The sequence below is a fragment of the Maniola hyperantus genome, chromosome 4, assembly GCF_902806685.2.
Source record: "Maniola hyperantus chromosome 4, iAphHyp1.2, whole genome shotgun sequence".
Taxonomy (NCBI): domain Eukaryota; kingdom Metazoa; phylum Arthropoda; class Insecta; order Lepidoptera; family Nymphalidae; genus Maniola; species Maniola hyperantus.
In genome coordinates this window covers 4956141-4971148 of record NC_048539.1, presented here as the reverse complement: position 1 = coordinate 4971148, position 15008 = coordinate 4956141, and the positions used below count along the sequence as shown (strand labels likewise).

At 39.2% G+C, this 15008-nt stretch overlaps 2 protein-coding genes across 2 annotated transcripts; one reads left to right on the top strand and one right to left on the bottom strand.

Annotated features, from left to right (window-relative positions):
• The first annotated feature begins 263 nt into the window (after window positions 1–263).
• LOC117997266 (steroid receptor RNA activator 1) lies at window positions 264–1753 on the top strand. Its single transcript, XM_034985518.2, has 3 exons — window positions 264–450; window positions 526–936; window positions 1126–1753. The coding sequence occupies exons 1-3, from the start codon at window positions 417–419 to the stop codon at window positions 1278–1280; spliced, it is 600 nt and encodes a 199-aa protein (XP_034841409.1). The 5' UTR covers window positions 264–416; the 3' UTR covers window positions 1281–1753.
• A 427-nt stretch (window positions 1754–2180) lies between these two features.
• Window positions 2181–14639, bottom strand: IntS4 (integrator complex subunit 4). Its single transcript, XM_034985481.2, has 16 exons — window positions 14386–14639; window positions 13093–13425; window positions 12217–12465; window positions 11607–11782; window positions 11206–11398; window positions 10598–10772; window positions 9722–9927; window positions 9311–9433; window positions 8252–8387; window positions 7717–7854; window positions 6794–6953; window positions 5399–5545; window positions 4567–4793; window positions 4201–4343; window positions 3629–3848; window positions 2181–3297 (listed from the first exon to the last, which is right to left on the bottom strand). The coding sequence occupies exons 1-16, from the start codon at window positions 14437–14439 to the stop codon at window positions 3098–3100; spliced, it is 2880 nt and encodes a 959-aa protein (XP_034841372.1). The 5' UTR covers window positions 14440–14639; the 3' UTR covers window positions 2181–3097.
• Between the last annotated feature and the right edge of the window lie 369 nt (window positions 14640–15008).

Below are 15008 nucleotides of genomic sequence, written 5' to 3'. Positions count from 1 at the left end.
CGAACTGACGTTTGATGAGTGTTCGTTCATGTCTCGGTCGTGTGGTTCCGTGTGGTTCGTATCCACAGAGTACTTTTAACATATGAATGTTCGTATCGTATCGTTTGATTTTGACTTTTAGTTTTAAGAAACTTTTGTTTGTAGTCTCAACGTCTCAACAGACTTGCATCCAACGCCAATTTTAAAAAAATTACAATGGTGATGACATATATGTGTCAAATTGACGATTGAATTGACATCACATTGACATGATGATGATTGATGATTTGTAGCACAATTTGTAGATTACACCAATTCGACCAAACATCGACATTGTTTAAAAATTCTAGTTAGAAATTAAGCAATAAACACCTTGACTAGGATTTATTGTACACATTTCTTTGTTCGTTTCTTGGACAGTTGCACACATAGTGATCATGGAAAATTGTGAAAATACCGCTAACAATAAAGGTAAAGTTTACACATTTTTTCCAATATATTTCATGCAATCTCAGAAGTTTAAATGTAACAATATTGTTATTTTAGTGTCATTCGACCCTGGTTGGAACGACCCGCCTAGTTTTGCCTACAACGCAAGCCAGACAACTACGCCGAATCGGCCACGGAATTTCCTAAACAAAAGAGTGGCATTTCCTTTATCTGGTAACAGTACTACAATACCACCTCCGATGATTAACTTACCACCTTTACCGACAACAATACTTCCTCCTGTACAAATCGCACCATTAGAACCCAACTCTCAAGATGATATTCAAATAGACAGTGAAAATGTGCTAAAAGAAGTTAAAGATATTTTATTAGAGTTCCTAGAGTCGAGCAGTGAATTGGGCTCAAAAGCAGAGAGCATCAAGAAGAAAATAGGAATAATGGAAGAAATGTGGCTGAGTGGAAAGCTGAATAAGCAAATTCAAATACAGATGAAAGACCTAGCCTGTGGTAAATTATTTCATACTTTTAGTTTTCCCAGATTTGATGTACCTAGGTATGCCTTTTATTCACTAAAAGTATTTTGATTTATCAACTAGTAATAACTAATATATTGCCTTCTCCAGTTCTTATGGCAGTAAAAGTTTGGTATACTTAATTAATGTGAAGTAGTTTTTAGTTTGAGTTTTATCTTTCCAGCTCTTAGAGATGACAACCCAACTAAAGCAGATTATATCCACAAAGCTCTAATGGTTGATCATGTAAGCTTCATATCAACTTGGATGCCGGGAGTAAAACAACTCATCTACCACTGTATTGCTCGTTCAGAACTATTAGCTATTGATAAAGAATAAAGATCTCACAGAGCATTCTGGACTGATGACCTCAAGAAGTTGGCAGGAAAATGAGGAAGGGAAGGACTGTTTGGTGGTGCTAGAAAAGGCAGGCAGTCCAGCAGTGGGTGCAAGCAGACTGGTTGGATTGGATTGTATTGGAAAGAACAAAAGAAGTATTGGACTCATCCAGTTTTATTTAAAAAAAAACTTTTTGAGGCTGTTTTTACTTCACTTTAAAGTTCAAAACCATTTTCATAGAAAATAATAATAGCAATCAACATGACTATGTCAAGAGACAACCCTATGAATTTGAAAAATGGGTTTTAGATAAAAGAGAACTGGTCCAGTTTTGTTCACCAGGTCCTCAACTATAAGTAGTCTAATATTATTAGTTTAAGGTGATGTGCATCCCAAAAGTGGTGTTGAGACACATTTTGGATGTTCAAAGAATCAAGTTTTGGCCTCAAAAACTACAAATTTGTTTATTTATTTTTTAATATTATAAAAATTAAAGATATTCTTTAGTCAATTACGAGAGCCAAAACACGATTTGCACAATTTAGCTTGATACAAAATAATCGCGAAGTTTCCATTTCAACTTATAAATAAAAAATACGCATTTATTTACAAAACCATTAGGATAATAACCAGTTTTATTAGATTGATATAAAACCAAATTTCAATAAAATCTCGTATTTACGTTGAACATTTAATACACTAAGGGATTATGGTATTATTTTATGATAACAGAGCACATAGAATTTTAAATATAAATATTTATAAAATGGGTGCAGCAAAAGGCCATCCTGTAGCCCGTCAGTCGCCCGCAACGCGTTTTATAGAGTGCCCGTGTACAACTTCAATCCCATATCGCATTAAGCAAGATTTATGAATAGCTTTTACTATTAATATGCAAGACACTATTAGTTTGTTTGCAAACATGGTGCATTTTCTTGCAAAACTTGTAGTAGTCTGATGAACATAATCCGTTTGTGTCACATTATTGAAATAACATTTTGGTCAGACACAAAGCTAGGGCTCTCCATCAGTAATTTGCGAGTGTAGGAGTGAGATGTGTTCATGTCTCACCAGTAGGATTGCTACAGTTAACATAAGCTAAATAGATGAATAACTTTTGTATACAAGCAAATTAGCACCATTATCTATTTTCAGTGAACCCTTCAGAATGAGACTTGTACTCTGTTTTAATGCTTGTGAATTCCAATTCCATAAACCAGCTGGTTCATACTATTCTATTGTTACTGTACTGTTGTACTCTGCACTACATATAATGTAAATAGGGAAATTATGTTAAATAATTTATTGGATTTAGCGGGTCTAGTCACAAAAGTGATTTTATTAAAAATGGTAAGACATAAGTGTAAAAAAACAAAAATGCAAGTGTAGGAGAATTTATGGTTACTTTGTCCAATATAGATTTATTTATTTTTGTTTTATTTTATGTATTTATCTTTAAGTTGTGTGTGTAAATAATAAATAAGTACTATTAGTGTTCTTATATTTTTATTATTTGTAAAAATAACACTACCTAAATAAAATACATTAACTTTAAGTTTACCTTTATTCTTTTATTTAAACTACATCTTTATACATTGAGTTCAACTGAAACCATTTCAGTTCAATTCGATCACTATTAGCTAGTAAAGATAGTCCAATATCTGTCTGTACTTTATGTAGTCTGATAGTTTTTGTTACACAACACTGACTACAGATTTCGTAAAAATATTCAAAAACTGATTATTTTTGTTGTCGATTTACGAATCGTCTTTAATAAATCTCTGCAACTTTCTTTGCATATGACTTAATAGTAAGTCCTATATGCCACGTTTGATGGGTTTAGGAGCTACGGTTACGCGTACAGGCCGACACAGCTCGATCAATGGCGCGGCGTCTCGACTGCTACCTTCTTCCACCGCGAGGCACACAGATATGTCCACTCCACAGGGCTCCGTCCATACACTATGCGATATTAGGACTTTTGTAAGGATACGCACGTTTTCAGTGCCATCGTCATCTGAAACAAAAATGAAAGCTTAAAATCCCTCAGATATTGTTATATTTTTCAAGTTTCTCTAGATAGGTGTTTTCACAGAATTCCACAGAAATTCAAGGATAACACCAATTCAATCAAACTACGACGAGCAAAGCTGGATCGCGCCCTGGTACTGATGTTTAAACACGACACAGCTGGCGTCAGGTATAGTATAGTGCGCACATAAGTAGTCAATCTGAACTACTAGTCTTTCACTCGGACCACTTCCGGCTCTAGAGCCACGCCGGTGATGAGGCCCGCACAGAAGCGCAGCACTGTGTCGTCTGTGGCAGGCTACAATATACCTACTCACTTGTGTTAGTATGGTCGAGTGGCCGCAGATGGTCGCGCGGCGGCACTAATGCGTGCACGCGTGTGTCAGGGTACGCCACTCGCACTCTGAGAGCGGACGGGTCTTTCACTCTGACCACTTCCGCCTCTAGAGCCACGCCGGTGATGAGGCCCGCACAGAAGCGCAGCACTGTGTCGTTATCTGTGGCAGGCTCTATTATGCTCGCTGAACACATTCGAATCTGAAATATATAAATTTTAAACTAAACAACCATATTATAATGCACTAGCGACCACCCGTGTGAGTTTCGAAAAATCTGGCCTTTTTCTTGTCTACATGATAAAGGGAAACTGTTGATGAGTCGGTCAATAAGTGAGTCAAAGACTTCATTTTAGGTATATAGATTTTGTAGAATCGAAATCTCGTTTCTTAGTGAGTTGTAGCGTAAGGATCTGGAACCCACCACATTATTATTCCAAGAGAACTCCTGTTATTATGTGATTAATGGAAAAGAGTCACAACCCTCAGCAATGACGAATACCTACAATTATTAAGAAAGAAAGGTATAGCTTCTGTGGGTTAGAGTGTGTTACCTTGAGGTTGGGCTTGGGTATGACGGGCAGCGGCGCTGACAGCAGCAGCGGCTGCACGGCGCGCGCCAGCGCGGCCGGCTTGTGCTCGCCGCTCTGCGACAGCTGCTGGAACACCGCTATCGTGAACGGGTCCGGCTCCACGCCTGGGGACAAACATACTTTCCTGAACAAACTTTACTGTGTCTTCTCATAGATTTGACTTAATTTTACGAACGGATGGATGTCTCAATTAGTGCTACTGAACTGATTTATAAGGAACTTCGCACATCAATTTTGTTCTCATGACAATTATAACATGACATGTAAGGTCGGCGGATAAGATCGCGCCCCCACTGGCAGTGTTACCAGTGCCCGTGTTGTACGTACCTGCAGAGGCCAATATCCTGTCCAGCAGTTCGGCGTGGTGCGTCAAGGTGGTGGCGGCGGATAAGGCCGCGGCCGCACTGGCGGAGTTGCCAGTGTTGCCGGTGCCCGTGTTGGCCACTGTAGCGCTCTCTACCGCAGCGATGAGCCTCGCCGCACACACTCGTAGAGCGAGTTGCCATACGCAAGCGTTCTCTTGTTCCGTTACAGCGCTGAATTGGTATTGTAGCCTGTATGGGTAAGAAAATTAAAAAAGATGTGTTACTTATACTATTTTATCTAGGACAATATGGGTAAATCTTACAACTAGTATGTAAGTTTTAAAATAAGAAAACTATAGTTTTTACTACATCGATTCTACTTAATGCTTGAACCATTATATTGGTACAAAAAAATATTGCACAACCCTTTTTTTAGGAATGTTTTGGTGAAAATAGCAAGAAGCGCAAAATCTGGGAAAATTTTAATTTGATGTAAAAAAAAAAATTAACATAGGTCCACTTAAGCCTCTTATGATAAGACTAGCTTATTCCCGCGACTTCGTCCGTGTGGACTACACAAATTTCAAACTCCTACTTTACCCCCTTAGGGGTTGAATTTTTGAAAATCCTTTTTTAGCGGATGTCTATTGCCTATGTTATAATAGCTATCTATCTGCATGCGTAATTTTAGCCTGATCCCTCCAGTAGTTTTGAGATGTGCATTGATAGATCAGTGACATAAGTCAGTCAGCTTTTCCTTTTATATATAGAAGATTACCACCGATTTGGAAAGCAAGTTCTACTGAGAAGGGCCGGCAAGAAATCCGGTAGTACTCTTTTAATGTTACGCTTACCTGAGACAGTCAGTAGTCAGTTGTTGTAGGGCGTGCGCGGGCGGGCCGCTGGTCGCGTTGAGCGCCGTGTGCAGTGAGAGCACGCAGCGCGCGAACAGAGCGGTGAAGTTCGCTGCACCAGACACCATAGGCTCCATTTCTGATAACCTGAAATAATTAATAGGTGTTGAAATAAAAGAAGAGAGAGAGAGAGAGAGACTTTGTTAAATTTTACCGCAGTGCTGTTAGCTGAATAGGGTATTTTACCCTTTTTTGAAAAGTATCTTAATTTGCTCCTAAAGTGATAGTAAACTACCAAAAAATTTACAAAAATTTTATTCGATCGATAAGTGCAATAAAACTGCATTTAAATTTTGCATGTCTTTTGCCACGAAAACGCTACCCGCCCTCTTTTTAGGTTCATAAGCTGTCATGACGTCACACGGATTGGTAAGCAACGATGTTTTCAGTGAAATACATTACAATTTCAATCCATGTGCCGTCACAGTCGGAATTAACATGGCGGCTATGATATCGTGCATTTTGGTTAATTGTAGAACAGATAAAAAAGTGAAATCTTAAAAATGAATTATAAAATTCATTATATAATTTTATAAACTGAAATTAACCTTTTTCGATTGTTTATTGCTAAAATTACCTGGTTTATACCTTGTTAGATTTTTTCTCGCTTGGTGTAAAATACCATATTGGAAGAAACATAAAAGCTTATTTTTAATGCTGTTTTTGAAATTGCATTTTTTTGCATAGTAAAACAGTCGGTAAACGGTGTCTTTGCGGAATGAGCTTTCTGTCCCTGTACGGAGAATACAAATAGTAGTATTCTGAAGATAGTGTAATATTGGGGCCGATTCTCTTGTTCACAATCTCTAAACTAAACTAAATTAACAGGTCTAAATTTAGTGCTATCCTTTTCCGCAAGCAACATTATGAAAGGGATAGCAATAGATTTTAGACGTGCCATTTTAGTTTAGTTTAGAGATTGTGTACAACGGAATCAGCCTCAATGGCACCGATTCTGTTCGTCTTTCTCTAAACTAAATTTAGAGTATCTGCATCTTTTTCTTTTTAACAATGCTAAAATGGGACAGAACATGAACTTTACATTTAAAGACTCTAAATGTTAGTGCACGCTACAAATTTAAACAGTAGGCTCGCGACTGTGCGCTAAAATCACGGGTTTTACCATCTAAAAATAAAATTTAAAACTGTCAAACTGTGTCTGTCCTTTTCATATTACATTAGTAAGAAGAGTATGGGAATACTCTAAAATTTGGTTGTGGTCAGAATCAGTACCAATGTTATGTTGCGCCATCGACTATCTACTATCTAGCTGTCGTCCATCATTGCCTCACTTTTCTAGCCACGAGACTGTTGAATATAGCCTTAACCGCTTACTTGTTGAGCTGTTCCTCCGCCGACTGCAACATCTTGAGCCTCACGGTAGTGGACAGGGTGACATTGTCGATATGTTGCAGCACGGTGTCAAAGAACCGCCTCACTGCGCTGTCGTCTATCGTTGCCTCGCTTTTCTCGCTGCGAGATTGTTGAGCTCCGCCTGGAACAAGTATTCCATTACAGAATTCGGTGCCAAACTGAAAGGAAAATACTGAATCATCCATACTAATCTAAATATATAAAAGGAAAAGGTGACTGACTGACTGATCTATCAACGCACGGCTCAAACTACTGGACGGATCAGGCTGAAATTTGGCATGCAGATAGCTATTATGACGCAGGCATCCACTAAGAAAGGATTTTGAAAAATTCAACCCCTAAGGGGGTGAAATAGAGTTTTAAATTTGTGTAGTCCACGCGGACGAAGTTGCGAGCATAAGCTAGTATTATTATAAATGCGAAAGTGTGTCTGACTGTTACGTCTTCCAATCCGTTCATCCGTCCAAACGATTTTGACGAGTACAGAGATAGCTCGCATCCTGGAGATGGAAATATAGGCTACTTTTATCCCGGAAAATCAAAGAGTTCCCACAGGATTGTTTTGTGTGTTTGGAGATCCTTTTGACAATAGTCAAAAGGATCTCCAATAGTTGAATACAACTAAAACTAGAAAAACTACGTTTACAGACACCATGCGCGATAAACGCGTTGTATGACGCACACTTTAAAATGATAAATTAATCCTTTCGGAAATTTTTCATTACGGGATAGCGCGGGTGACGTCCCCCCCCCCCCGCGTCATACCATCTCCATTGCCATCTCGACCTGTCGCGTACTTTATTTATTATTTCAAAAATGGAGTCTTATGAATATGACTAGAATGCATAGAAAAAAATTAGACAGTAAGTTACTAAATCAGTTACCTATCGGAAGGTGCGGTACCAGGTGCGGCATGGTGTCGCGCAGGTAGGTGTAGTGCTTGACCGTGTGCTCCTCGAACAGCGGCAGCATTGTGGTGCAGTGCTGAGCCGCGTTCAGCACCAGAATCAACACGCACATGTCTTAAGGGTGTTAGTCAAGGAATCAGTTCATTATATACAAGGAATAATAAAAATAGAAATAGATTTTTTATTCAAATTAGCACAAATGTTTTTAAAATACTAAATCATTAAAACTACAAAATGAGGCAAATGGTTATTGGTATTGGATTGTGTTTAGGTAGTATGACATTGTGGCCAATTCTCTTGTACACAATTTCTAAACCTAAACTAAATTAACAGGTTTAAATCTAGTGCTAACCTTTTCTGCAAGCAACATTATGAAAGGGATAGCAATAGATTTAGACGTATCATTTTAGTTTAGTTTAGAGATTGTGTACAACGGAATTAGCCACAATAACGCTAAGTTTTTGCTAGCGTTCTGGTTACACCTTGTGTAATATGTTTGGTTAAAGGATACAAGCTGGGTCTTCGACGTCCGGTTCGGGCATGTCAAAGAACGGATGTACGGCGAGCAGGCGGGTGGCGAGCGGCAGTACTAATGTCGCGTGCTTGCTGCCCATCTGCTGCACGCAGCGGAATGTTGAGCGCTTATCCTGTTCAAATCCATACTAATTACTAATATTACTAATTTACTAATAATATTATAAATGCGAAAGTGTGTCTGTCTGTCTGTCTGCTAGCTTTTTACGGCTCAACCGTTTAACCGATTTTGATGAAATTTGGTACAGATATAGCTTACTTACTGGGGAAGGACATAGGCTACTTTTTATTTCGGAAAATCAAAGGATTCCCAAGGGATTTTAAAAAACCTAAATCCACGCGGACGAAGTCGCGGGCAATCTCTAGTACAAAATAAAATATATTTCTACTACTTGCTCGGAAATTGCATCATTATTTTTTAAAAACAAAACCTCAATCGGCTCTTTCTGTACGCACGCACGTCAGCAATTTCTACCACGACAAGTGATGCACACTAACATAATTTAGCTGTTTTTAAGTATACAGTTTATTATTTTAAATTTTTTCTTTTTTTTTAAAGAAGCCAATGATGACTAATATTCCCCTTTCCTCTCCAACTAAGCGTCAAGCTTGTGCTAGGGAGTAGGTACGACAATAGAGCAACGGGTAGGGATTGTACCATATCTTTCGGATTTCAGTCCGAGTGGACTGAAATCCGAAACCGTTGAGCTAAAATTAATGTGATATGAAAAAAAAACAATAATCAGCTCGCACGCGCGGTTGAATTGGCGCGCCGTGGAATTGAACATTAATATATTGACGTTTTCACATGGATGTACCTATAAATAATTCTTATTATCGTTTTCATGTAAGTTATGAATGCATACAAGTCTCGCCGAAAGAGCATGAACAACCTCGTTTTACGCCTCGTTCTTCCCGTTTTAATGTGCCAGCAATTGCCTTATTTCCGGCCTAGCCAGTAATGCACTATTTATGTTGAGTTTCAGCTGTTGTTGGTACAGTTTTGATGAGTTACAACTACCTACGTAATAGTTACCTGTGGATATCGTTTGAGATTCTCGAGTATTTTATCGATACACATTTCGAGGCACGTCTTTGAAGCCACCGTACAAGAGCCAAGCATTCTGTGTAGTCCTTCCCTCACATCCATTGAATAATCCTGTAAGAAAATATTAAGTTGAAGACATACCAGAGGCTCAGAATAATAAATAATCCCGTGGGAACTCTTTGATTTTCCGGGATAAAAAGTAACCTTTGTCACTCTCCAGGTCTTTAACTATACCCATGCAAAAAATCACGTCAATCCGTTGCCACGTGATTGAAGGACAAACCAATAAACCAACAAACAAACACACTTTCGCATTTATAATAGGGGTACTGATGAATGAGAAATGTACCAAAAAAATCTATTACACTAGACCTAAAAGCTCAAACTATTTAATCTTACCTCTAAAGCCCCCAAAATGATCTCCAACTGATCCTCCCTGAGTATGATGTGGTGTGATATCCTCGTGAGACTGTCGATGGCTCTGAGACGCACGTCCTCTATCTCGTCATTGAACATGTCCACCAGGAAGTCCAAGGACGTAGTCGCGAACACCGTGTTTTCCATTGAAAGCTGACATACTGCTTCCACCGCGGCCGTGCGGACCTCTACAAAAAAAAGTTTAAATTAATACATGTTTGTTCATCCCTTTATAATATAGACGAGCAAGGCCGCATTTTACGGAATACCCACGGGATAGGGAATAAAAAGTATTTGTATTTTCGCCGAGTGAAACCGCGGGCGGTCGCTAGTAAAGAAATGTTTTGGGGTTTTAGGCCCACTTGCACCAAACTGCTTGATCTGGTTTAGTTTTGTGATGCTGTCACTTTTTGTTTAGTGTATTCCAAGGTTGACTAGAAAAGGTCAGGAATAGAAAATTTACATTTAACAATTTTCAAAGGTTGGTGCAAGTCGAGCTTTAACAATTTAGTAAGGAACAAGGTGAAGCGCTTCTTCACGCCAAAATAACGCCTTACTCGTTACCAGCCTTAGGTTTGGTCTGGCATGGAGTACTGCTTCTAACTTGGGGATGGCTCTGCCGAGTACCAACTCGATAGATCGCCGCGCCCGAAGAATTATTTACGATCCATCACTTCATTCGAAATTGCTCAGTTTACAGCACCGACGCAACGTCTCTTACGAAACGTTTATCAGAAACGTTTCGTTAGAGATGAAGCGCTCAGGTTTGGAGTGCTCTTTCGGAGTCCGTGTTTCCTGCCACGTATAATCTAAATATTTTCAAAAACGGCCCAGGAGCCCGAACGAACCAACTCTTACCCATGAACTCATCCTCAAGGCCATGCACGAAGGCGCCAGCGGCGCCGCCCGGCAACAACTGCACGGCGGCCTGCTCGATGAGCTGGCCGGGCGCGTCGTCCGCCCAGCGCCGCCCGCTAGCCCAGGCGCCCGAACGAACCAGCTCTGCGCCTCGCTCGTGAGCCGTGCGCTTTTTCTGTACATCAATTTTGTTTATCACTGACTGGCTGATGCCCGCGACTTCGTACGCGTGGATTTAGGTTTTAAAAATCCCGTGGGAACTCTATGATATTCCGGGATATAAGTAGACTATTTCATTCTCAAGCTCACGTAAAAAACCTAAATATTAGTATAAAATTGTCTCTTCTCTCTGTCTGTAAGTACGCTTAGACCTTTTAAACTACGCAATGGATTTTAATGCGGTATTCACCAATAGACAAAAGTGGTACAAGAGAAAGGTTTATAGATGTTTTTTAATATTTTTTTGTGTTAATTTGTTCTAAACTCCCGTGCGAAGTCGGGGCGGGCAGGTTAGTCCTTGACTGCAATCTCACCTGATGGTAAGTGACGATGCAGTCTAAGATGGAAGCGGGCTAACCTGGAAGGGGCATGGCAGTTAACCAACTTACCTTCATGTTGCTCATGAGTTGTTTATCCAACGTCTGCAGCAGGAATCTATCGGACACGGCGCGCGTAGTTCCGAGCAAGGAACACGACAGCGCACGCACTTGCATGGAGAGGTCGTTAACAGCGGAGCAGATGCGAATAAACGCGTCGTCCACTAGTCTCATTGTTGTTTCGCCATCTTGTAACGTCACCGAACTGTGGAGAAAAATATTTGTAAATATCAAACTCGAAGGACCATAAATGTCTTTTTGGTCCTTCGAGCCACATATAGCCATAAGAATTCTGTTTTCCATTATGAGATGTGGAACCCTTATTATGAAAATACTTTTAATGCTGTCAATGATATTTAAGTTATGTTAATAACTTAATTAGCACCAATACAATGCACACTAAATCAACTTACTTTTCTGGATATTTACTGCCCAACAGCCACACAAGTTTGAGCGCGACCTCTCTCACTATCTCATAGTCATCTGATAGAGCAGCACACACTGGATCATACAAGTCGAAACTGATCGTCAGCCCGCGCTCATGTAATGTGAGCAGAGATTGAAATGCCTCACAGCGAACCCTTGCATCCTATAAAACATAAATATTACAAATTCAGCATGTATTTACCCTTACTTACGTCATATTCTTCTTTGCTGAGGGTCTTAGGTAGGAGTTTTCTTGGGATAATAATGCTTTCGCATACAACTTGAATAAGAGAATGAGATTTCAATTTTTAGTTATTACTAGCTTATGCTCGCGACTTCGCCCATGTGGACTACATAAGTTTCAATCCCCTGTTTTACCCCCTTAGGGGTTGAATTTTCAAAAATCCTTAGCGGATGTGTACGTCATAACAGCTATCAGCATGCTGAATTTCAGCCAGATCCGTCCAGTAGTTTGGACTGTGCGTTGATAGATCAATCAGTCAGTCAGTCAGTCACCTTTTCCTTTTATATATTTAGATTTATAATATAAGTCATCAATAATTACTATAAGGAGAATATTGAAGATAACATAAATACCTCAGCATTACTATAGTCTCCCAGCAATTTAACGATAGCATCAGACTCAGCAATCATTTCTGTAGTCCTGTCCGGCTCAGGACATATAGGGTATAGTTCACTCATGAGCTGCAAACACCTGCATTTCACTTGATGGCTGGTGTCCTTCAAATTGTCTTTAGCAACATTGACTAGCCGTGTCATGAGGATTTTGTCTTCACTTAGTTTATTGCCTAGCTTCAACAATGTTGCTATTCCTTGTGCTATTACCTACAAATTATTATTTAGCACACTATAGTTGACGCATTTTAGTCGAGTCGAGTTATCTGTCTGTTTCGCGCGCACTTACAGGTCATAGGTAAGTGCGAGCGAAACAGACAGATATCTTGACAACTCAGTTTAAAATGCGTCGACTATAATATTATAAAAACGAAAGTATGTATGTGTCTATGTTTGTTACTCTTTCACGCAAAAACTACATGACGAATTTTACTTAAATTTAGAATGGAGATAGCTTATACCACAACTCATCATACAAGTTACTAGCTTATGCCCGCGACTTCGTCTGCAACTACACAAATTTCAAACCCCTGTTTTACCCCCTTAGGGGTTGAATTTTCAAAAATCTTTTCTTAGCAGATGTCGACTATAATAGCTATCTGTATGGCAATTTTCAGCCCGATCCGTCCAGTAGTTTGAGCTGTGCGTTGATAGACCAGTCAATCAGTCAGTCACCATTTCATTTCATATATTTAGATTTATTATTCTGAAAATGAAAGAGTTCCCGCTGGATTAAAAAACAAGTTGTCTCACAGATAGATATTCATTTTTCATGCTACTGATGAGTTGATCTAATAATTTAATATTGAGAAATTAATTTAACATACGTGTATATACCTTATGTGAAGTTTCATTCTTAATTAGATGTATAGTTTCGTCAATCAAGTTGTTAAGATTCGCCCCTGGGCACTCTAGCCCAATGTCACAAAACAACCACAGTATTTTCACCCTTACTACAGACTCTTCCTCTGACTGAAAATGTTCTGAAAGCTTTTTGATTGCTTCTTCAACATCAGACTCTTGGAATTGAAGGCAGTCTGAGATACGGAGCAGCAACTGCAGGGCTTCATCACTTGATTTGCATTTCTCAAGTAATCCAACGAAGGCGGCTGCCGAGCTTCCTATTAGTGGCTTTTTAGCTAAGTGCAACTTTTTTGATGCTGGACCATCCTGATAAAAAAAATTTACATTTAGAATTAACTCCATTAGGTACATTAATATGTAGGTGTTACATTTTTAAAACTCAACTAAATACAGTAAACTATATATTGTGAACATCTATTTAATGAAAAACTCCTTAAAACGTAGAAATCGCTAAGATTTGTTTGGTTTACATTGTTACTCTTTTGCTCTCCATTTAATGAAAACTCTTTATAATGCAATAAAATACTCGGTCCCTTCAGTTTCACTATAAAGAGTTGACATTGTATATTTTTTCAAAAGTTTTGACTCACTGACTCCTCAATGCCCAGCCAAAACTAAAAAAGTGAAACTACACTACACACTAGAAAAGTGAAATTTTGCAGAGGTTCCCTTTATAATGTAGACAAGAAATAGAGACAGTTTTTTCCGAAATCTCCAAAGGGTAGGGAATAAAGAGGATTTATATTTTCGCCGAGTGAAGCTGCAGATGGACACTAGTTGGAAATAATTTCTAACAATGCATAATTATTTAAGTATAAAGATAGTTGCTAGTAGTGCAGCGATCAGCTTTTGCTTCATATTCTAGTGCTCTATGTATTGATTGGTAAGCTGAGCAGAATCAGTGAAGACCTAACAAACTTCTCTATACAAGGCATTGTTAGGTTTAGGTAGGTTTGAGGTGGTAGGCTGCCGGGGCACCAGTCCTGTATCCAAACACAGAGAAAGGGGTGGAACGTCCTACCCGCCTAGCGACGGTAGGAGACTTCTATTAGAGCACTACTCTCTGTCCCTTTATAAAGTAAATGAAAAGGTTGCCTAGGATTCACTAATAGTTCAAGTTTCGTTTGGCAAATTCACGTATGCGGTATGGGGCATTGTAGGGTAAATAGTCATCAAGCAACCGGTAATTACCTATAAGTATTAGAACTGAGTTGAAGTTTTAAAGCTAAGTGTTAATCACAAGAACATCGTTTATCAAAATGTTACCTGGAATGATTTGTTGTATTCAGCCAAAGCTCGTTTTTTTAGGACAGCTGCCATTCTATAAAATCTGGATTTTATATAGATTGAATGTGAACAATTATATTTGCGTAAATAAAAACAACACAACTGTGCCTGTTGGTGCCTGTCACCTTTTATTTGTCGGTGCTGTCACCGGTGCACAGAATACATTTACTCCCACTAGGAGCACCGGTGCCTGCACAACACCAAAGAGTATATAATCACTACGTTTTACACAACAGATAATCTATGATAGTAGATAATCTATGCCTACACATTTACTCACAAGTGCACAAGTCATCACATTTTATAAATGAATAAATGACACAGAGTGGACCACACTGTGACGATTGACTTTGGCATATCCCTATGCTTTGGCAATTTGATGGCGGTATTTCATGCTTGTGGTCCTTGCGGTGTGCAAACAACAAGCACTGGCATTGGCAAGTGTGTGGATGACGTGCACAGAGTACTTTTTACATACGGAAAGGCGTGTTTTGCTTGCCAACTTGCCAACACTATCGTTCGATCCGATTTGCCCTGCAAACCAAACCACCGCCAAACACTATGTATACAGTTAAAGTATTCTGTGGTGTTGCTAATGCTTG

Coding starts and splice junctions, on each gene's coding strand:
- LOC117997266 (XM_034985518.2), top strand. CDS start 417: ATGGAAAATTGTGAAAATACCGCTAACAATAAAG. Junction 451..525: donor AAATACCGCTAACAATAAAG/GTAAAGTTTACA, acceptor TTGTTATTTTAG/TGTCATTCGACCCTGGTTGG. Junction 937..1,125: donor GATGAAAGACCTAGCCTGTG/GTAAATTATTTC, acceptor TTATCTTTCCAG/CTCTTAGAGATGACAACCCA.
- IntS4 (XM_034985481.2), bottom strand. CDS start 14,439: ATGGCAGCTGTCCTAAAAAAACGAGCTTTGGCTGAATACAACAAATCA. Junction 13,426..14,385: donor AATACAACAAATCATTCCAG/GTAACATTTTGA, acceptor TTTTTTTATCAG/GATGGTCCAGCATCAAAAAA. Junction 9,434..9,721: donor TCATTTTGGGGGCTTTAGAG/GTAAGATTAAAT, acceptor ATTTTCTTACAG/GATTATTCAATGGATGTGAG.